Raw genomic sequence first — 22,389 nt, 5'->3', positions numbered from 1 at the left:
CAGGAATGGGTGCCATATGGACATCATCTCCACCGCAGGGTGTTTTTTTCCCCTTTAAAAGTATGCTTCATTCTTGGCTCTTGTCCCAGCACGGCTGCATAGCTGGAATTCCAGAGCTGCTTGCAGGCTCCGGAGGAAGGAGGGGGCTCCCTGGCTCGCATTCTACAAGACGCAACTTTACAACAAGATTGGAAGTTGAGAGCAGCCTGGCTAATTAATGCCAGTGCACCAAAGGCTTCTCTGCACTGTTTCCTTTGTTAACAGCATGCTGAGAGCATGTCTGCGTCGTTAAATGATTGTTCACGGATCACATAGTGAAGATTAATGCATTTTCCTGGGTACCGGAGCCTTAAACCGGCATTTTCAACACATCTCATGCCAAGATACTGTTTCGAAAGGTGTATGGATGAGGCCAAGGAGACGTGAATGTATAGTGACTGGCAGTAGCAATGTATTCGCATTCAAACTTTTAAAATTTATGCAATGTTATGTTATATTTAGGTCTAAATTGCCTTTGAGTTGGGATTAATGTCTCTGAAACTATGCAAGGCAGAAGCTGTGCAAATTTTCCTGCCCCAGAAGCAGCAATTCATCTCCCCAGGCTGCTAGCTCAGCCTGCAGGCACTGTACCCGCAGCATCTTGGCTGCCGAGCCTCCCGGCCGGAGTTTGCCCTCAACTAACCCTGCCAGCACCATCACCCAGCATGAGAGCTTCGCGGGGTGCTGCCGGTCCCAGAGTGACTTGATTGAGGACAGCGATTGCCTTTCATTCATGCCCTGCGTGAGCTCCACCACTGCTTTGCAAAAGCCTGGCTTTTTCTCTGGGTTCGGCAGGTCAGAGACAAAAACCCTTGGGACTCCTTGGTGGAAGATGTCCATCAACTACAAAGTGAAGGACAGCATATGCCGCCTGTCTCACGTGGGTGCAGGAAGCCCAGCGCTAGGGGAGCTGGCACATAGGCTCTGTTTGAGCAAATTATTGCCTTTACTGGAGCAGAGGATCTGGTTTTCAGGACAGCCGTGTGTTCGGAGTGCCTCCTTGAGCCATTGCAGCAGTAGCTGGTGGGAGTGCACGTTCTCCATCCACTTTGCTCCTATTCTTTTTTTGGGGGGCCTAGCCTGGGACTTGGGGTGATAGTTGGCGTATTAGTGCCGGTGAGATCATGAAATGCCAGGGAGACGGGGCAGGCATAATGAATCTGCTGAGCCAAGATGATGTCATGAGCCTGGCGTCTTACGAGGGATTTAGTGTTTTGTGCCATGCAAGTGAAAATGAATAAATGTAGGGCATTTATCCAGGCAGAAAGTAAATACAGAGATTAGACTTGTCATTGTTACTGAGGCAGCACCAAAAGCTGACAGTGTCCCTGGAGCCAGGGCTGCTCAGCCGGAAAGAAACGGGCAGGAAGAGAGAGGAGCCCGTCCTAGAGCCAGTCGCCCTTTAGCCACAGGCATGCGGTAGGGATTTGCATTTTAATTATTTTTCAGTAGCCTTTTAAGCTCTCTTTCTAAAGCATCTCCCTCTGCTCCCCTGTATTATGGCCTGCAATTTGTTTTGGGCCCTGAGAATACACCCAGAGCACTGCCGGACTCCACACACAGCGGAGGGCAACCTCTCCAGGATTAAGGTGGTGGAAGGTAAAGTCTAGCCATTGACCTTTACGTTTCCTTTCCTTTGTAGTGGAAAAGCTTTTCTGCCCCGGCTTCTGGCCCGAGGCTGTTCTCAGTTTAAATTTTTAAGCTCACATCTTTCCTAGGTAAGAAAAAAAAAATACCCCAGCTGAACTGGATGGTGCTGCCGTGGCTCAGGTGACAGACTTAAGCTTTGCTTTTTATCACCCGCTCAACTCTCCCGAAAAAATGTAGCCTGAATTCTCCCACTCATGCCTTTTTTTCCCCCTTCTCTTTTTTCCATCCCAGTGGTGTCCCTTTTCAGCCTGGTTTGAGCAAGTTGTGCCCGTGCTTCTTGAGAGCTCAGTAATCCACCGTCCTGCAGCTGATCGCTCAAACCAGCAACCGCCACGGCTTCCTTTCAGTGTGGGGTTTTTTTTGGATGATGTGATTCTTTCTTAGGTCCACTTGGCTACAACACAGATCTCACTAGTGGTTGAGCTCTACAGGTTTTAAAATAAACTCCTCTCCAGCAGGTTTAGCATTATTCTCTTTTTGGGTTTGTTTTGGGTTTTTCTGTGGGTGTCAGCTTTGTTTTGGACTTACCCTGATGGCAAATCTTACTCGCACCAGATGTTAAGAGACGGAGGGTTGCTCTTGTTTTTCTTGGCACAATATATTCCCACTGCACCCTGTTTAATATTATCTGAACAGTAATCTGATGATTAGGAGAGATAGCGGAATAAAGCTTTACGCAGATGATCTCTTTTCATCTCTTCAGCTGACTCTTGCGCTGCATTAAAGGATCGGTCTGATAAGGAATTCATCATTCCTGAGGGTGATTACCATTTTTGCTCCCTGTGTTTCTCAAATGGGAAGGAGTAGCAGTGTAATCTTCTTTATCCTTCAGTGCAACTTTGAAGACAGTATCCAGCCGCTCCTCCCAGGGAGCTGTGTTTTGGAACAGACTTGACACAGTAGCTGTTAAATTACAGGGCTGGAGCAAATGGCATCTTAAATTTGGATCCTGTGGAAAATCCCAGAAAAGCAATAAGCGCTCAGAGTACTTTTCTCTATCTAGATGTTTCCAGCATGCTCACAGTTGTGGTTTCTGTGTGCCTTTGCATCCTTTCATCCACTCAAGGGATTTTCGGGCTGCGCTTTGCTGTTAACAGTGCCGAGCGAGCCAGGCGTTCTCCCTCCTGGGGGGAAGGCTGGGCACCTGCAGGGAAACACCCTGACGCCCGCTTTCCCTCCGTGGGGCGAGCAGCCCGGCTCCTGTTTGTACAAGAACGTGCCTCTCCGTGACAAACCTGGCTGCGTGTCCCAGGTAGCAACTCCTGCTCTAGCGTGGGGTTGGTAACACGGTGCTGCCTCTGCTCGCGTTGGCCTCTCGACGGAGAGGTCCGAAATGCCGTGTGCTGTCACTGCTACGCTGCTGCCAATCTAATTGCTTTTTCTTTTGTCTGTCTCTTTTCCTTTCCCCACCTTCCTTGTTTTTGTGTTGTACGTCCTGTAGTACAAATCTGTGTTTAGGTCCTACTCCCAGGACTTTGTGCCTCACAACCAAGTCTCCATACCTCCTTTCCTCTCTTCTACCTCCTCCTCCTCCTCCACCCCACCTTTTCCACCCGTCCATCCATCTCAGAGCTCTGACCTAGCGGTGCCTGCCGCAGCCAGCCAGTCACCCAGCACTGTGGATGTGCCAAACTCCTCTTCTCAGGAGAGCAGCTTTAACGGGAATGCTCCTGTCTGCCTTCCTTCTGAAACCTCTTTCACTGATTCCCTCCAGACGCCTTCGGTGAGACTATCCAAAGAGATAATGCACCTTAACACAAGGCTGGGTTTATTTGGGTTTTTTTTTAAAGAAAATGCTTCTTGTATTAATACATGCTCAATGTGATCCGGTTTCCAAACATGTGGGTGAATTGCAGAGAGGTAATTTCATATAAAAATGGTGGCTAGAAAAAATGAACAGCCTCAGCAGGTTTGAGAAAATGTTAGCACATCTGTAGGAAACATGAAATGTCAAATGGTGGTGAAGGGGAGAGGAGAAGTTGCTGTAGCTTCCTGCAATTGTAATACAAAGCCCAGGAAGGTAAAGGAGAGTTTTGTGAGGTTGGGTGTTTCTAAACACGAGCTTCCAACAGTGGTTTGCATCCTGCAAGTTGCTGCCATGGCAGGATTTGGTGATTGCTGCCCTGCTCCCTCCTAAGTCACTGGTGGGCCCCGGAGGGGTGGGTGCAGCCCAGCTCTGTCTCTCCTGCACATAACCCTGTTGCTCTCTCCAGGCTCCCGTTCCTTCCCTTTGCCAGCAGCCCTAGCTGTGCGCTTGGTGGCGGGGCACCTTGGTGCAAAGCATCGCGTGTCGGTGAAGTTAGACTAACACAATTCCCACGCTGATATGCCACTATTAGTTTAAGGTTCCAGATCAGTTTTGCAGATCACTTGGCAGGTTTGTGCATGACAGCTACTTTTTTTAAACACCTCGTTTTCGAGGCAGTTCCTCTTTTGTTTGCTGCAAAGCCTAGAGTTGATGGGATTAGAGCTGTCAGCAAAGTGCATGGGAGTGCTGCCTCTTCCGCAAAGTTTGGAAGAGGGACACAGGTTGCAGAGTAAATGATCAAGTTTTCACACTTTGGACCTGACCTTGCTGTTGCATCTTCCTTGCATTAGGTCCTTATTACAGCCCAGAAGCCCTCAGATTTGGTTTAGTTGGGCGTGATGGCTCTAGTCTGTGCTTGTAGCACAGTTTGGGAGACACATTTGATACCCTCTGGGCTGCAGGGCTGATCGGTGCTCAGCGGCAGGACTACAGTGTGGGTAGGACAGGCCCTTGTGTATCAAGCTCTGAATGCTCAGCTGCCTTAACCTTGAAATCCGCACGTGCATATTGCACCTCCGCAGTCTCACATGGTGTCCGCGGCAGTTCTTGCAAAGCAGTGCCTGCTGTGCTGTCCTACTGCAGCTCAGGGCCTTTGGGATAGTCCCGAAAATAATTACCTCCAGGGAAGGTGCAGCCTCGGTGGCTGGTGTTGGCCGCTGAGCCGGAGGAAGGGCTCCCAGTTAGGTGACAGCAGCCCAAGAGCGCTTCTCCCCCCAGCCCGTGGGCACGTTCACTCACTAACGTTAAGTGCTGCCGGGGGGCACCATCACGTATTTCCTTTCGTCCTGTCTCCCTTAGAGTGAAAACGCCAGTGAGGAGGCTGGTGAGGGTGAATACGTCAATCTGTATTCCTCTGGCCAGAGCAACGGGGAACTCCCTCGCTCTGAAGGAGTAAGTAACCCGGAGAGGGCCGGACACCGGGAAGGGGCTGCCTGGTGCATGCTGAGTTCACGCCGGGGCTGACATGCTTGGCACCGGCCTCTTCTGCACACCGTGGAGCTCCTGTGTCCGTCCTGCTGTCCCGGCTCCCTTGCTGGCAGTCCCTCTGCTTGCCCACTCCTGGCTGGCAGGCTTGGGTGGCGTCCCGGTGCGGGCGGAGAGCAGGCGATGCTTTTGGGGTCGCGGTGAGCCCCGGCAGGAGGTAGGGACGGCTTTTCCTGCCGCGCTGTTTTGTTTGTGCTTCGCTGTCTGTTTGGAGCTGCTTGCGTGAGGTTCCTTTCCAGAAAGCTGCACCCTGAGCAGCGCCGTCCTGGGGCCGTGTCTGTTCTTGTCACTGCTTTGGCTTCCCTTTTTTAATACAGAAAGCCTCGTGCTATTTTTTTTTTTTTTCCCTTCACCATTTAGATACAAACGAAGTGATTGATTTAGCATTGTAATCACACTCTGTTTCTTCCTTTACTCAAGCCTCGTATCTCAGATATTTCCTAGAGGAGACAGGGCGTTTTCCATGGCAGGGAGGTACCGTCTTCCTGTTGGGTCATAGGAAACAGCGGCAGAGGTCTGGGGCGATCTTTTTGCCCGCCCTGATCTTGGAAGGCACATCTCCCGCAGGATGTCTCGGAGACCTTTCTCCATGCTGGTGTTACATACACCAAGAGATAGCGCTCCCATCACTTCCCTTCAAGAGACACATCTAGGCAGGCCCATCCCTTGGGCAGCTATGAGCTGGTTCTCAACTTTGAAGCAAAAGGCTTTACAGATATAGCCTGGAAAAATTCTGCAGACAGCAAGAAACCTAAACTCACCAGTGCGTTTTCCGGGCCGAATGGATAGCGCGTAGGTGGTTTCGGTCCAGTCTGTTCAGTAGATTGAAATTTCCAAGTTTCAGTCTGCATGATACTAAATAATTCTGAACTCCAACACTGTTAGATTACTATTCCTATTTGCCAATCATGGGTATTTTTCTCCTTAATAAACAGCTAATTTAAAATGCTGTGTCTTTGCTTTGAGCTCTCTACCTGCTGTTCCATGCCGCAGGTTCGGATGGTTCTGCTTTTTTGCCTTAGCCTCATTTCCACAGCTGTGAACTGCGAAGTGGAAGCATTTCGGTTACCCTCTTCCGGGGGGAGAGGAGGGAGGTAGGGAGGGCAGCGTGCACCCACCCCCTAGGACAGGCTGGGTTTGGGGGCTGCGACTCGGAGGGGAACTGAAACTGGAGAGCGTAGAGCTGGCTGTGTGTGTTTTGATTAAAGCAGAAGGCGAGTGGGTTTCAACAGTAAGGGCTGGAGGAGAAAAAAAAAAAGTCGCAAGAGGGTTAAAATCCAAGACAACCGCTGACTTGTGTTGTAACTTTCAGCATCATTTCACAATGTTAAAAGCAAACAGTACTAATTACACTAGTCTCCAGAGATGGTCCCAAATTTCCTGTCTAATTAACTTCTGTGTTTTCCTGGCATTTGGCATTAACTTGCTTCAATCTTTAACCGCTCTGTAGGAATTTACAGTAAAGGGCCATTTAGGGGCAGTCAGACTGTAAATGCAAGGCTAGCTGTGGTGTAGAACCCCATGTAATAACAAAAAACTTCCTTCTCTTCGCAGGAATCTCCCTCTGTCAAAGACGGCCACTCCAAAGACTCCCCTTCGAACAGCAGCACCATGGGGAAGGAAGGCAAAGATGGTGCTGAAAGGTGAGCCTGGCTCCCCTGGTGCTCCTGCAGCCTTGAAGGGCAGAGCCTCGCCAACGTCCCCTTAGCCCTGCCCTCCACCAAACCATCCTCAGGGCTGCCTCTTCTGCCCTCAACCTTCTCAGTGTTCTCTAAATTTTAAGCCCAGTTTTTTTGCACGACTGGTGAGCGGTGGGGTCCTGTTGAACAAGGAGGAATCCCGGCAAGATGTCGTTACTTAACTCAGGGAGCCTGTAGGGGTTAACGCCGCCTGTGTTAGCCATCCTAAGTCCATCCAGTTGGCAGCCCTGACACTGACACTGGCTGCTCCCTCCTCCTTCCAGGAAAACACGCAAAAAAAGTCTGTATTGCTGTTGGGAAATAGTCTTCCAGAGGGGAATTTCCTCCTAACCCTGCTAGTTAGAGGCTGGCTGAGGCCCCGAAGCAGGAGGCTTTATATCCATTCTAATGCTCTTAGCTATCATTTGTCTATGTAAATGAAGAGGTGTAGGCTGTAACAGATGGGCTTCAGGAGGAGCGGAGGGAGTGCTTCCCTGCTGCTTGAGATTGCTCTTCAACTGCATTTCTAAAGCAAAAATAGAGAGCAGCATTGTTTTCTGTGTGACAGTCAACTTCCCTCCCCCATTTTCCTGCAGTTGATTTGAGGGGTTTAATCCCTTCAGTGAAGGAGGCAATGCAAGAGTGCTCCGCAGAGCTCGCTCTCTGCTGAAAGTACAGACTGGGCCACCAAATTTTGGGCCTGTGCCTGGGGAAAGCTATAAAGAATGTGTATTTTTTGTTTGGTTTTGGTTTGTTTTTTTTTTTTTTATTTTATTAGGAATACAAGCACAGAGAGTGTGTTTTCCAGGCACAAGAGTACCAGCTATTTGGGAGTAGGAACACTAGAGTTGTGGATGTACACCAAGAAGGTGGTCAGAGCTTTCTGCTCTATCTTCCTGCAAAAAGAGAGCCTGTCATCTCCCCTTGTACCAGCGCAATGGGTCATGAGCTGACTGAGATATATACGTGTAGAGTATGCTCAGTCTCTATACATTTGAGGAAGGGCTTAGATTTGTGTGCACTAAAAATGTGGTGGATTAAGGAGACACGGAAATGTGTACTTACACAGGGCATAGTAAAATCCTCTCTGCCAGAAATGCAGGCAGACAAGTGTCAGGTCCTAAAGGCTCATCTTTCCCCTTTTCAAGAGATGCACAAAGCAACAGAATGAGCGCGGGACTTTCGGGCTTGTTTGCTGAAGATTTACCTCCAGAGTGTCTGTGTACTTACTGTCATTTAGTGAAGGTTTGTACACTAGGAGCTCAGGTGGACCCAGCATATCTTACCTGGGATGGGCAATGACACTGGGTATTTGCCTTTTTTTTTTTTTTACAGGCAGCAGCAGTCACCAGATGCTTTGGAATCATCACAGTTAGAGGAAGAGGTAGATGAGCTATCCCTTATCGACCACAGTGAAATTATGTCTAGGTTAACACTGAAGCAAGAGGTAGGTGCATTCAGGGTTTGCTTTCATACTCTTTGGTTTACGCTGTATTGAAATCTCATTCTCTGTGCGCACAAGCAAGGCATCAGCTTTTATTTGATAGGAAAAACTAGGTTGCAGCAGAAGTGGTATGCAGCTTTATGTGTGCAGGCTGTTGCGCAAGTATGAGATGCTGGTACAGGCAGGGAGCATCAGCAATGAATGAGAGTTTAACAAAATGTGAGGTGGCTCTTTAAAAACCAGCTCGTCTTGTGCCCTTTTCCCAGTCTGTTCCTTTGCACCTCTTCAGCCTGCTACAGTCTGAAATAAAGCACCTGAGAGCTTGAGCACAGTAAATCCAGGTGCGGGTTTATGGTGTTGGCCTTTCAATCTGAAGACAGGTTTAGCAGATTTCCCGGGCAGGACATCCTATGGCTGATGGGGAAGAGCAGCCACAGTAACTGCTTCTGTATTTGAGAAATGGCTTTGTTTCTAGCCTTGGGTGCACTCCCAGGCAGCTTTGCTTGCTGTGCTCTTGAACCAAGCTGTCTCTGACAGGCAGCTTGGGGGAATACGCAGGCTTTTGAAGCTTTCAGACTGTCAGGGGGCTAGTCTGAAAAACAGAGAATGTATCATTTACTGGCACTTTAGGAGTGTTCTTTGGTCAGCCGAGATGTGCAGGAGAGAGTGAGAAGCTATTACTCATTCCTTAAGTAGTATTTCATGAGTCTTGCCAGAGGGTCACCTGAAAAAGTCACATCTTAGGCTTAGGTGCTCCGTGGCTGTAATCCATGTTTTTTTCAGTGTTTTGCATATTGAAATGACAGAGACATTGCTAAGGGAAGCCAGACACGACTCCAGTCCCCTCTGCAGGAATATTACCTTTAAGAAACAATTTAAAATCAGTGATTTCTGAACATTTGGGACTAGCAGATTTGTGTCAACCCTTCACTTCTTTTTTCTTTCTTTTCTTTACGGTCTATGTGTTTGAAACGCTATAGAACTGCCACTGCAAGCTGTTTCCTGCAGCGTGGGAACCACTGGCTGAGTGATAGATCAGTTTTGCATATTTTTAGTTGTGAATTGCAGTAGCTAGAAGAAAGATGTTTTTAGGGGGTGGTAAGGCAGGGGTCAAGCAGGGCTGTTTTCTGCTCCCGGTTATTGGATCGCTTCATGTGACCTCCAGCCAAACAGTTCCAGATTAGGGAATTAATTTGCTAGGTTTTGATGTTCCAGGAACATGCAAGATGAATGCAGGACCTCTCACCCCACTGTGAGCACTGTGGTACGTGATCCTGCACTTTGGGACATTTCACACAGTGTTATTGCCCTGTTAATGGTCTTCTGGGAGCGTTTGGGAGTCTGGGACATTTCTGTTCATTCTTCTGTGGACAGAAGCTTCAGCTTTCACTGAGCTTCACAGCCTGGCCTTAAGGAGTTGGAGACCCTGAGTGAGGATCAGCCCAGATCCTCATCTGGGACACCAAATGCTTTATTAAAATTCCAGGATTAGCCCAGCACTGAGGACCATGTCCCAGCTTGTGCTGTGAGCAGTGCCAGGAACATTGCGTGCTCTGCCAGTTGTTGCTGAGCTTGAACCCCAGAGATGGTAAACCAGGCTGAAGGGAGCTTGAGCCATGCCTAATGTGTTTCTGTTCTCATTGCAGGGAGACGATGGGCCAGATGTTCGTGGTGGATCCGGAGACATTTTGTTAGTGCACGCAACAGAGACCGACAGGAAAGGTACAGTAGATGCACCAAAACAGAGCTCAGGAGCATAGCCCGGCGTGGCCTTTTGCTGCTTGTCTTCTGCGTCTCTGTAGCGTGCGCAGTCGTGATGCGACTGCCAGCAGCTGGGCCAGGGTGGAGAGGTCTGCATTTGTGATCCTCCGAGTCGCGGGGGGATTGTGCTTATCTTTGATGAAACGGAGGTAAGCTGGATAAGCGCCTGTTCGTTCCATTTAGTTGCAAGGGTGGCATTAACTCCTCATAGCCCTTGCCCAGAGCTGGAAGGCGAGGTGCACCAGTGGAGTTGGTGACAGTGCTGTGTTGGTGCCTCCGTACCTGCCAAGGTGGGCTACCGCCTTCTGCAAGTGCAGATGTGACCAGCCTGTTGTGACATGGGTCCTGTTTGCAGAGAAGCTCCTTGCCCTTTGAATTTCAGGGCAGTGGTGCTGTAGGAGTTGCTGGGGTGACTGTTGCATCAAAGTAGGAGAGGAGGGATGTTGGTTTGGGTCTAATGCAGTACCCGTGGGCATCAGGCAAGCTGTCCAGGGGCTGCTCTGCTGACACTCCTTATTTTCAACTTACCATGTCACTTCCTAGTCCCCCTCTGTACCACTGGCATGCTGGTAGCCACCCAGACCGGCTCAGAGGGGGAATCCACAGTACGAGAAAGGAAATGTGGAGGAGGAAAAGGGAGGTTAGCAACCCTTAGCTCAAGATTTGTTAATACCCCGTGTTATCTCTCCAAACCTAGTCACCATGCACATGAAGCAGCTCCTTTCCAAGACCTCTGGCAAAGACGGCCTTTGCAATGTTTCCAGAGAGCGATTTTGAACCTGCCAAACACATTTGTGCTGATGGCCTTAACCAGAATTGATCTCCTTATCTCCTGGGATGCAAGGCAAAATCCGCTAACCCGCTGAACCACTCAGCGCTCATATTTTAGAGGTTTGATAGTCAAAGGGGAAATATCTTTCATGGGCTTTTTTAAATGGCAGGGTTTCTGCTGTAGCATAAGGTGTTTGCAATTACTTACCAGCGCCATTCAGCTAGCAAGAAAATCCTTCCCCTGACGGCTGTGTTTCCCTGTTTACGTTGAGCATCGAATCCAGGCAGAAAGGACCAAAGTTAGGAACGTACCAGAGAGGAGGAGGCAATTGATTGCACCAAGGCTGGACATGTATATTTGAAAAAAGTAGTTCATAAATGAGATGGTGGAAATACCCTTTGTAAAAATGCTGAAACTGGAATTAGAGAAGCTCTGATTTACTCCTGCTGTTCTCAGGAACAAGCATCACATTGGAAGACCTTCCCTACGGTTCCTGTTGAAAGACAGCTACTTGGTAAAGGGACGCGTGCTAGACCTGCGGTTCATGGGTGGGGAGCTCTGAGGGTGCCTCAAGCAGCGAGGTGGAAGCCATGGAGATCCTCTCAATTCCAGGGAAAACTGGAGCAGGGTTTTAAATGCGCAGTGGTGGGGATGGGGAGAGCGGCCGGGCGGAGGGAGCTCTGTGCGGCACGTTTCTCAGAATAGTCACAGAGCTCAGCCTCACAGGCTCTGCCAAGCCACGGAGCTGAACGGAGCACAGAGGAATTTCTACTATGCTCACCCAGCGCTTGGGTGACTGAGAGGGTTAATGAATTAAGCTTACAATGAGAAGAATTCAGGGCTTGTAAATCAATCAGCCAAACGGCACAGAGGGGTATAGTTAAGAGGCTTTCCTTTAAAGATGAATTTCTTGGCAGCTTCAAGTGCCAGAGCAGACCAGCTGTATTACCTCACGTTGCCTTTTGGGCAGATGGGAACCCAGAATAAATGCAGCTCCACGCCCAGTTGCATGATGCTTCTTGTCCATTTGAGTTTTCTAAAAGAGCTAAATGGAATAAGGCATAAAGAGAGACTTGTGGTCTTTAGGAATAAAATCCATGGTCAGTTAAGTGCTTGCAGCCACGCGCGCTTGCTGTGAGTGCAGGATTACAGCTGGACGAGGCCTGGGGCTCACCCCTGACATGACCACCCAGCCTCCGGCTTTAGAGCTTACGTCTGATTGTCTTTAACCAAAAGGCAGCAGCACACCCTGATTTAGGAGCAGAAGGAAGCGGCGCCTCTGTCAGGCTCCTGCCAAGAGAAACCCCGCAGGTAGAGAGGCACAGCTATCACACCGTGCCCTGTTCTTTCCCACCCGCCGCGCGCAAGGGGTGGATGTTACAGCAGATGGGTGTGGGGTGATCCCTGTCCTGGCTGAAACAAGCTTTACATGTACAGCCTAGCCTGGGCAGGCATGGCAGAAGTTTTTTCTCCCCGTCTGTGCTAGCCAGGCTCTGCCCGTGGTTGCAGCGCTCCGGGCAGGGGCAATGGGCCATCCCACTGCACGTGCTGCCCGCGGTGTGGCGTGGTTTTATACCAGGGCTAATAAGCTTCCATTTCGACCACTGGTGTGCACAGTGGCCGAGCCTTTCACGGGACTGTGAGGGTACTGCAGTCTTGACCTGATGTCTTCTTTCCCATTTGCAGTTTCTGTTTTTTCAAATTCCGCCCTTTGTGCCCACGATGATGGCCAAAGCCTTTGCGATTTTGGGGCCTGTAGCACCCACTGCTGCAGATGAATAAACACAAGTTGACTGCGTGCACCGCGTCAGCGTCTGTGTTTAGGCAGGGTCATGGTCGTGGTAGCGACAGTGCAATTTACTCTTCTTTTGGCGGAAAATAATCTTATATTTACACTGTCCTGGGGCAGATTTCCTGGAAGATAGCACGGGCAGGGTCTGCAGCACCGTATCGTCACGTCGAAACACATGCTTTCCTGATCAGGAGGGAAGAGTGACCACGTCCTTCTGCAGGGCTCTGTGCTGCCTAGGCTGTAAAGACAGAGAACAGGCACGCACCTCTCACCATCAGATCTTCTCTGTAAAGTATCCCCAAGGTCTAAACCATATTTTTCCTCGACCCATTGTCAAAAGTTCCTGTCCCACAAACAGTTATTCTTCACTGACCGCTTCGGGTGGTCACATAAGCAAAGCAGCAAGCCTGAGCGCTGCAAGTGGGAGCCAGGCTGGTGGGGACAGGGCAGTTTCAGCATTGCTCTTGTGCCGTAGGGTCCATCTGCTGGTAAGAGACAACAGCACAGCATTTCTGTACAGTCCATTCATGTCAAAATGTGTCCATGTCCTCTTCCTGTAAGACTGGATTCAACCTTGCAAGAAGCTTCCTTTTTCCAAAAGCAGGGTTGACTGAGGCTTTCTTCTCTTCCTCTGTAGATCTGGTGCTGTACTGTGAAGCCTTTCTGACTACGTACAGGACGTTTATCACCCCTGAAGAGCTCATCAAGAAGCTGCAGTACAGATATCCTTTTGCATGAGTGGCAGTTCACCCCCACCAGGAATCAGAGCCGAGCAGCCGTTGTGGAGGGAGTTGGTGGCAAGTTGTTTGGGCAAAAGCCTACAGATAGCGTGGTCAGCAATGTGCTTGCCCTGGAAGTGTCCCAAGCAGGACTTCCTTCACCTCTGCACGCTGCAGATGGGAAATGCTGCTGGGCAGGTCCAGGCAGGGTGGAGCACTGGACCTGGGAGTAGTCTGAAGGCCCTGGCAGGGGAAAAGAGCCATTCAGGTTTTCTGTATGTCACTGGGAAATTGGTCATTTGTTTGGGACATCTCCTTTGTAGAATGGGGATCACACTGCCTTCTGCCTTCCGGAGGGGCCGTTGGGATTGCCTGCTTGGGCAGGTGTGGTTTAACACTAGAGATGACTAAACCGTCAAGATCTATTCTCTGTCTTATTACAAGAAATGCAGCACAGTAGATAACGTCCTCCCAGCCTCCCAGTTCTGATCTGAGCTTGTAAACACTAACCGGGCGAGGGCCCCTACGTGGCAGGGTGAGCGTTAGCATTTCTGGCAGAGCATGGAGAAGGCTTCTTGCTGAGCCGGCTGCCTGCAGTTCCTTCCCCTTGGCTCTGTTCCCGTGGCTCCCCTCGCCATCAGCTGAGCAGGTCAGTGTCTCGGTTCAGGCAGTGCAAAGGCCTCGTGGGCTTTGGTCCTGCACACGCACGTCAAAGGGAGCCTGACGTCACCCTGTCCTGCGTCGCAGCTCATCACTGCCATCTGCAGCAGAGCTGCTGCTCCCCTCGCTCCTGCTGGGATCAGCGCGGCCAAGGACGCGGCAAATCTCACTGCAGAGCAGTTGTCGGTGAGAACGCCGGCTGGGGCATTCCCGCAGGCCTTTGTCAGAACCTGACTTACTGATAACCTTTCTCTCTTCCCCTTTGCCCACCTGGCAGAAGCTTTTTTCAACCTGTGCTGTCTCCCCTGCCACCTTTCTCCTTGCAGCAAATTGGGCAGTGAGGAAGGTAGAGGTGACACCTGAGATCTGTGGAGACCAGATGTCACAAGCCAGCAGGGGAGATCTCAGGAGAGGAGCGCTGCTCATTAAATTCCGCCTTAGAGAGAACAGTTTCAGGCTACACCTGCTCTTCTAGCACCAGCTCTGCGAGGTGTAAGCACCTCCTCACACCCCCGCTACCTGCAGCTGGTGGCAGCTTAATACCATGTTAATTAGAGCCATTTTGGTGTCCCTTATCTCCTGGAAATAGAACACCCCTTCCAGCCAAGACAGAACAGTAGCTATTCTAATGTTCCTCCAGACAGCTTTTAGTTGCACTGATGCTGGTCTGAACACACAAAGTTGATTCTTTAATTTGCAACCACATATGAGAAGTTTTGCCACTTCCCAGACACGTTTAAGAAGCGAGTCAGTAAGAACACCTTCTTCGTGCTGGTGAGAGTGGTGGATGAGCTGTGGTGAGTTGCCGCCTTCATTTCGGGATGGGAGGTGCGGGGTCAGTCTGGCAGTTACGAAGCTGTGTTGTTTAATCCTCATCTATGACAGCTGAAATCCTCTACCCTGACCAGTGAGACGCCTGTAGTGCTGAACCCTCCTGCTCAGCAGGCGCTTGGGGTGTCCTGTCTCTGTCAGTGATTTTAAAATAACTGCTAAAAGGGGCATGGGTAAGAAAGGAAGAGCTGGGAAGGGGAGGAATTTCAGTCACTCGGTTCTGCTCATGGGAAAGAGCAACAAGAATCGGTACAGATGCAAACTCTCTAGCTCAGAGTCGTAGCTCTGATGCCTTCCCTGGGTTTTTTCCATCTTTCTCTCAGCTTAGTGGAGTTGACAGAGGAAATTCTCAAGCTGCTGATGGACCTGGTCTTCCGACTGGTCTGCAACGGGGAGCTGAGCCTCGCCAGAGTGTTACGCAAGAATATCCTTGATAAAGTGGATCAGAAGAAAATGCTGAGCTACGCCAATTCCATCAAACCTCTTGCAGCCCGTGGCGTGGCAGCCAGGTGAGGAAAGATGCATGTAACCATATCTTGGTTCTCTGCGAGGCAGGGCATCCCTTTCTTGTAGACACAAGGGTTTTCTCAGTCCACAATATAAGGAAGAGAAGAAAACGTGTCGCATTTTCTGAGCCTTTATACTTCATCCTTGTTTCCTGCAGGCCAGGGACCCTGCATGATTTCCACAGTCATGAAATAGCCGAGCAGCTGACCCTCCTAGATGCTGAACTCTTCTATAAAATTGAGGTACAGAGATGAGGACAGGGTGAGGGTGGTGGGAGGGGTTCAGACACGTTCCCTCTGCAATCTCTGGTATTCCCTGCCAGCTCTCCGAGCACGCCTGGTGTGCTGTAGGAGACAGCTGAACTTGGGTCAGCGAGCGGCTGTGGACACAGGCTGCGGCTGGGAATCTTAAGGCAGAAATCCCATTTTAATGCGTGGTATTTTCCCACCCCCCTCTTCTTCTTCTTCCTTGGCAGATCCCAGAAGTTTTGCTTTGGGCAAAGGAGCAAAATGAAGAGAAGAGCCCCAATCTGACACAGTTCACAGAGCACTTTAATAACATGTCCTACTGGTAAGGAGCTCAGAACAGCCGTGGCACTGAACTGTGCTTAACCCCCAGTGCCCTACAGATATTCAAAATATTCCTTGCAGAGTTGGGTTCCCTTGTTACAAGTGGGATAACGTATATTTTTGGCCAGGAAGTAGATGCAGGGCACTCATCAAAGACTCCAGAGCACGTGAGAAAGAAAATCAGGAGGGTTGTGGAGGGCACTGTAAGCCAGAGGAATTACTGCCAGTACCATTGAGCCCTTCAAACAAGCAAATAAATGCACTCTGTGAAGGGTGATTGTGGTCATCCTTGAAATGATTCTTTGTTACGAATTAGAGTGCTCCATTTAAGTTGGAGGTATCAGGAACTTTTTAGTATTGTTGGCCCATCCTTCCCAGCTACCAGTTTTTTTAAATAAAACAAGAAGAAATCTGAGATCTGCTTAAGTGGGTTTATCTTTTTTTTTTTTTTTTTTTGTTCTGTCTGTTCTTCCAGGGTGCGTTCAATAATTATGCTACAAGAGAAAGCCCAAGACCGAGAGAGGCTGCTCCTGAAATTTATAAAGATTATGAAGGTATCAGCTTGGTTCTTGCTGTGAATCACACACTGCTCCTTAAAGGAGCAGGGGAGTGGGACCTTCTGGTTGGTAGAGCTGTTTGATGCTAAAAGGCTTTTCAGATCTCTGAAGTAACTGCAATATTCTCCCTCTTCACAGCACTTACGAAAGCTGAATAATTTTAATTCCTATCTGGCCATTCTTTCTGCACTGGATTCTGCACCCATCCGAAGGCTGGAGTGGCAGAAACAAACCTCAGAGGTGAGGAGCAGCGAGGGCTGTCATCTTCAGGGGAGAATGATAACGGTTTTGGTGTGAAACAGCTGGGTGGTTTTAACAGCTCAGCCACGTCCCAGCGTGGAGGGATGGCAGATAACTGCTCTCCAGTGCGTATAATGCCACGGTGCTGGAAGCCTGCAGTGTGGCTGGGCATTCTGACAGCTGCAGGAGTGCCAGTGCAGCCACGGGTGAGAACAGCCTCCTCCTCCTCCTCCTCCTCCTGGCAAATTGAGGGCTTGATGAGGCTGAAGGCAGTGAGGCTCTGCGTATACGCACTCGGGGTCAGGCTGAGTAAATCAGTAGGAGGTATTTGCAGGATGGCATTAACTCCCTGGCCTGCACGGCTCTCTGGGGAGAGATTACGAAGGCAATGGGTTTGCAGCAGTGGTGTCACGGTGGGCTTTGTGTTCTGCCAGGGCCTGGCTGAGTACTGCACACTGATTGACAGCTCCTCGTCCTTCCGCGCCTACCGAGCAGCTCTGGCTGACGTGGAGCCTCCCTGCATACCTTACCTGTGAGTTGGTAGTGTCCTTCCTCTGCTGTTACTTCTGCATGTCCAAATGGTTCCTTCGAGGATTCCTCAGCAGCTTCTGCTCAGCTCAGCACTTGCCTTTTGCCCTACGCCTAGAATAAGACAGCAATGTGCCACATCAACCCACGCGCCCTCTCTGGAGCCATTTGTCCTGTAGCAGAGGGAAGCAGGATGGCAGCTGTCTTCTTGTAAAGAAGGCTTTTCTAAATCGACTATGGCAAAGGAAAGATCAAGTGTCTGGATCTTTAGTTGACACTTTTTAACTGTATTTTCTTTGCGGTGTGTGTGCAGAAAGACAGATTTTCCCATGAGGTGCAATGGATCCCACAGCTTCAAGCTGCTGCTTGCTCCTCTGTGACAGCTCTGGTTCTGCTGACTGCAAGAGCTGATAAATGAGGAGCCTGCCTTGTCAAATGTGCTGCCTCATCCTGTTCCTAGATGAAAGGTTGAAGCCATTGCCCTTCTCTGTAAGGGCCTTCTGATCTAGATACCAGATTTGCTCTGGGTTTACACCACTAAAACTTCTCCTGGTCTTGTGTTCTTCCATAGGAGGAGTTCTGTAGGAGGAGGTTGCATAGGTACATGGCATCTCATCTGGCAGGGGACCACAGCAGGGTTGTGCAGGGACACGGTTGAGTTGGGGAGGCAGAGGGAGGAAGGGAGCACAGACCCCCTTGCTAGCAAAACCTCAACTTGAGGGAAACCTTCTTGCATAAAACTGGAAGGAAGATTTAACCCCTGGCAGGCGCTTCCCCTTGCGACCTCCTTCCAGCCTGGTCCTCCCTTCCATGGGAGGGTGAGAGCGCAACCTCAGCGCCCTTAGCGTGACCGTGGGTGCCTCGCCCCAGGGGTCCCTCAGCTGTGCGTGGTGGGCACCTTGTGCCTGAAGGCCTGTGGATCTGCTGCCAGGGGGACGTCCCCCTCTAGTTTAAAGCTGCAACGCTGATGGTGGCAGCAGCGGGAGGCCATTAGCCCGTGGCTGCCGTTTGCCTGGCAGTCCTGCCCTGTGTGACTAACCTCTGTACTTGTTTGCTTACTCCCTGGCCTGCTGCCCCTGCCCCTCTTCCAGAGGCCTGATTCTGCAGGACCTGACCTTTGTTCATCTGGGAAACCCTGATTACATTGACAGCAAAGTAAACTTTTCCAAGCGCTGGCAGCAGTTTAACATCCTGGACAGCATGAGGTGCTTCCAACAAGTGTAAGTGCAGCAACAGGGGGGTCGGAGCTGGCTTTGAGGCACCACAGTGGGGATTGGTGTGGGGGGTCCTGGCTGGGGCACGGAACCCCCTGTAGAAGGGGAAGGGAGTCTGAAGTCAAAGCATCGTGATGGAGATGCAAGGAAACCTGGGAACAACAGGGCTCTGGTCACAGCCTCCTTCCCTCTCTAGGTTAGCCATGGCTAAAAGTTGTGAGGACATTTTTCCTGTATTATTTTTGAGATCCAGTGCAGTAATGTTTTGCCACTACTGTCTTTGAACACCAGTTGTTCCTCCAGGTTTTGCTGTTGCTGGTTCCCACATTCTCTAGGTCATCGGGAGTTTTCTTTGAGGCTGTTTCTCAGCAGAGGCAGCAGGTCTAACTACTCATTTCAGTGTGATAGGGTCTTTTTTTTTTTCCCTATTCAGCGATGGGCATGATGGGTTTTCCCCTTTTTGGTGTCACACCACAATCACGGGTATTGGGCTCGGGTAGTGCAGCCCCCACTGTCCCTTAGGGCAGGGCAGGGGTGGCTCAAAGTTGGGAGAGGTCCCCAGAGGCCCCTTGTTTAACTGCTGCCCTGCTCTGTGCTTTTCCAGACATTACGACATCAAAAGAAACGACGACATAGTGTCGTTCTTCAACGATTTCAGCGACCACCTGGCTGAGGAGGCCTTGTGGGAACTGTCCCTCAAAATCAAACCTCGGAACATTACGAGGCGGAAAACAGACCGAGAAGAGAAAACCTAGGAGGAGGGGTTGTGCGAGCGAGGAGAATTGCTCCGCAGACGCACCGAGGGCAGCTATGAGACTGGAGTTCAATGTTTGTACCTGTACTGGATGACGCACCCTCCCTCCCAGCTGGCAGCGGTCCCTGGGGGTGTGAGTGTCGGGCTCTCGCAGCCGGCGAGAAGTGACCGCACGCGTCAGCCACGCAGGGCAGAGATCAGCCGGTGCTCGCGGCACTCGCCCTCCTTCTCCTCCCGTCCCTCTGTGCCATGAATCAGCTTTAAACCCGGGGAGAGAGCTTTGTGGAAGGAGGGTCCCAGGCAAGCGTGTTACTGGTTTGCTGGCCGACTGCACCCGGGAATGCCCGGGCTTTTGTTTTCATCCACGAAGGAGGGTCAGCAAGAGCACACCACCCACAAACTTGCCTCCGGAGTGGTGTTCAGCAGGCAGCAGCCGTGGAAGCCAAGGGTTTGAGTGTCTCCCCCTGCAATGCCACCTTGAAATATGCTCATCCCTAGGAGATGAGGATGAGCCTCCCGCTGCCTGCCGGAGGAGCTCTGCTTTCAGAGAGCTGCTTGTGTTTACAGGGGTCTTCGGTTTACCCCAGATCTCTCACGTCTTCTTCATGGGAGGAAGGCACCAGTCGTAAATACGGAAGAGGCACTGAAAATGTGGGCAGGGACCCGCCATCTCCAGTCATCGTATCCCCCTCCTCCTCTCAGATCTCGTTATTTAAGCAACGATAATCCCTCCAAACCCTGGAAACATTGACTACCCGAGGTACTGTGGTTCAGTGTCCTGTGAACCCGTATCTTTTAGTGACGGTACTAGCTTTTGCACAGTAAATGCTGTAGTATATGAGACTGTAAATATTAGTATTTAGAATCCATTGGGGATTTTTTTTGATGCATGTCTGAGTACCAATGGGTTTATAGGAAAACAAGAGAAGTGCAAAACAGTATGTATAGAACTCACAACCGGTGACAATGTTGTTCCAAGTGCTGGAAGAAAGGAGGCACGGGGCGGCTGCGAGGGCGCTGGCTGCGGAGCATGGGCAGGAGCCGGGCAAAGGAGCCAGGTCCCTTTCTGGGGTTGGAAATGGGAACCGGGAAGGAGCCCTGGGCCCGGCTGAGCCACCCCGTCCCCTCCACCCCACTCCTCTCCCCTCTCACTGTTGCCAAATGGTTTTTCCAGGGGGTCCCCGTCTGGCTGACCCTTGGTGCTGTGCTTTGTGATCCATGCTTTGGCAGGAGCCCCAGCAGGTCCCCGTCCCCAGTACCGCCATGGTGGAGCCAGCAGAGCAGGGGCAGCCCAGCATGGAAGAGCAAGGGGGGGGGAGGGGGGGGTGTCTCATTTCCCACACATGCAGCGTTAACCCCAATCTGTTTGGTGTGCCTTATTCAGCCCCTCTGTCCCCTCTCCGTGTCCCCCCCGGGGGCGTCCTCACCAATGCAGCCCCAGCCAGGCCATTTCACATCCCTCCTCTCTGTCCTCATCCGATGGTTTACAGTGTGGATCGTGGGTTTGAGCGCACGCCGTAGGTTTTAGCAGCCTTGCGAGGCCTTTCTCAGCACCGTGTCGCGTGGTCACAGGTTTTTACTGAGTTCTGTCTAACAAAATCCTGCAGTTCTACGGCAGCGGCTCTCAAGAAATACAAGACGGAGTGTTCTGCAGAGCATCCTTAACTTATTTCTCAATAGCAGCTCGTGTTTGCTAAAGCCTCTGTTTATTCTGAGTGAATCAGAGTTGCAAGCACTTCCTTCTACAAACAGATTGCAAAGCCTTGGCCAGCTCCCTGCAGGCGGCAGCTCTGCCTGACGGGCGGCGGGAGGGAGCGACAGCGGCGTTGCCCCGTTCGTAGGGTTGTACCCAGCTCGATTATTTTCCTGAAGACGTAGGCACAGGACTCGTGCAGCGGCCAAATGCTGAAGCGCAGAGAGACCCCCTTGCCCCTGAGGGCATCTGGGGGAGGAGAGCATGGGGTCCGACACCAGTTTGTGCTGTGCAACCCCAGAGCGGGAGGAGCAGGGATCTTCCTGTGCTGAAACGCGGCGTCCGAACCAGAACACTTCAAAAATGGTTTGTTTTTATGGCACGAAGGGCACTGGAGCCGTGTGTCGTGTCTGGCTGAGGCTTTGCAATCCCCAAAGGCTTCCCAGCCCTCCACGCAGGAAGTAGTGCTTGTGTTTTCCATTGTAAATAAGATTTAAAAAAAAAAAAAAACAACCCAACATGGCAAGACTGTGAAAAGGCAAACGCACCCCTGTCTGGGGTGCCTGGCGCAGGCTTCCCCCCCCGGCCGGCACTGAGCACCTCCCTCCTTCGGGGCGCGTGGGCTGTTCCTGGGAGCGTGGTGGGTGGTGGTAGCACCGCCTGTTGCCCCGCTTTCCCCATGTGGGGCCACGGGGGTGCAGTGTTCATGGCTGGGGCTCCATGCCATGGGGGGACAGGAGGGTCCTGCGGGAGCTGTGTCCAGGTTCTTCCCCATGCTCGAAACCACAAGCCCTCTTAGTGCCAAAGGGGGGGTCTTGCTCTCCGCCTTCCACCAGCCCCCCCAAAACCCAAAGGCTCAGCACAGCCACAGCACCTCCTCCAGCGCAGTGGGGCTGAGCCCTCCGGCTTTCCTCCCCCTCCATGGCCTTCCCCAGCAGAGTGGGGTGTCCTGACCTCGGGCCAGGCTCACAGGGCTGGAGGGACCCTAAAGAAGGGTCTCAGTGCCCAGAGCAGCTTCAGGTTTGCCGACCAGAGACCCCCCCACCCCGTCCCGGAGCAGCACCCCTGGGGAGCAGAAGCCCAGGACAGCAGCCATTTGCAAGCCTGGCCATGAGTGTCTTCGCGTGTCTTGCAGGGCAGCATCCTCGAGGCCGTCGCCTCTCTTTTTGGGAGGCCGGAGGGGTCCCAGTTCCCTCCGTGCGGTGCAGGGAGTGGGGAGAAGCGATGCCCCCGGTCACCAGCCTAACCCAGTCCCGATGGTGGCATCTTCCTGCAAACATTTCAGCCCTGTAACTTTTATATTAAAGACAAATAAACACCAATAACAACCCCGCCTGATGATCCTGTTTACAGTGCATGCAGCAGTCTGTGGATTAAAGTGACAATCGAATCCACTTCTGGCACTGGTGTGGCCTCGTGTTTTCTCATGTGCCCCTCGGGGGTTTTCCTCTGCCCTTGTCCCTTTTCCCTTTTATTTTTCCCCTATAAATCTCTTCCTTACCTCCCAGTAAGATGGTCTCACCCCACTACAAGCCCTACACTTGGTGGGGAGGGTGGAATCTGCTCCTGTCACCTTCCCCCAGGCACTGATGTCCCCTGTGTCAAGGGGTTTCCGCTCCCCAAAACATGTTGGCAGGCGTGAGCCCGGCCACAGCTCAGTCTGTGCAGCGGCCGCAGGCCGGGTGGCC

General features: G+C 51.3%; 1 protein-coding gene across 5 annotated transcripts in view; it reads left to right on the top strand.

Annotated features, from left to right (window-relative positions):
- Nucleotides 1-21,938, top strand: part of RAPGEF1 (Rap guanine nucleotide exchange factor 1) — a 90,147-nt gene extending 68,209 nt beyond the window's left edge. For 3 of the 5 annotated variants that reach the window (XM_035898214.1, XM_035898212.1, XM_035898213.1), the window contains 14 exons: nucleotides 4,796-4,888; nucleotides 6,536-6,624; nucleotides 7,996-8,107; nucleotides 9,751-9,826; nucleotides 13,067-13,151; nucleotides 14,513-14,605; nucleotides 14,963-15,148; nucleotides 15,304-15,388; nucleotides 15,622-15,716; nucleotides 16,191-16,269; nucleotides 16,411-16,512; nucleotides 16,947-17,044; nucleotides 18,132-18,260; nucleotides 18,859-21,938. In XM_035898214.1, coding sequence (XP_035754107.1) covers nucleotides 4,796-4,888; nucleotides 6,536-6,624; nucleotides 7,996-8,107; nucleotides 9,751-9,826; nucleotides 13,067-13,151; nucleotides 14,513-14,605; nucleotides 14,963-15,148; nucleotides 15,304-15,388; nucleotides 15,622-15,716; nucleotides 16,191-16,269; nucleotides 16,411-16,512; nucleotides 16,947-17,044; nucleotides 18,132-18,260; nucleotides 18,859-19,009 — 1,473 coding nt within the window. In that variant the 3' untranslated portion in view covers nucleotides 19,010-21,938. Of the gene's footprint in view, nucleotides 1-3,130; nucleotides 3,413-4,795; nucleotides 4,889-6,535; nucleotides 6,625-7,995; nucleotides 8,108-9,750; nucleotides 9,827-13,066; nucleotides 13,152-14,512; nucleotides 14,606-14,962; nucleotides 15,149-15,303; nucleotides 15,389-15,621; nucleotides 15,717-16,190; nucleotides 16,270-16,410; nucleotides 16,513-16,946; nucleotides 17,045-18,131; nucleotides 18,261-18,858 lie in introns of all 5 variants that reach the window. The other 2 variants (XM_035898217.1, XM_035898215.1) reach the window with 2 other exon arrangements.
- Nucleotides 21,939-22,389: the final 451 nt, after the last annotated feature.

Source organism: Egretta garzetta, unplaced genomic scaffold, assembly GCF_000687185.1.
Source record: "Egretta garzetta isolate BGI_Z169 unplaced genomic scaffold, ASM68718v1 scaffold497, whole genome shotgun sequence".
Lineage (NCBI taxonomy): Eukaryota > Metazoa > Chordata > Aves > Pelecaniformes > Ardeidae > Egretta > Egretta garzetta.
This window is presented reverse-complemented; position numbering and strand designations above follow the sequence as displayed.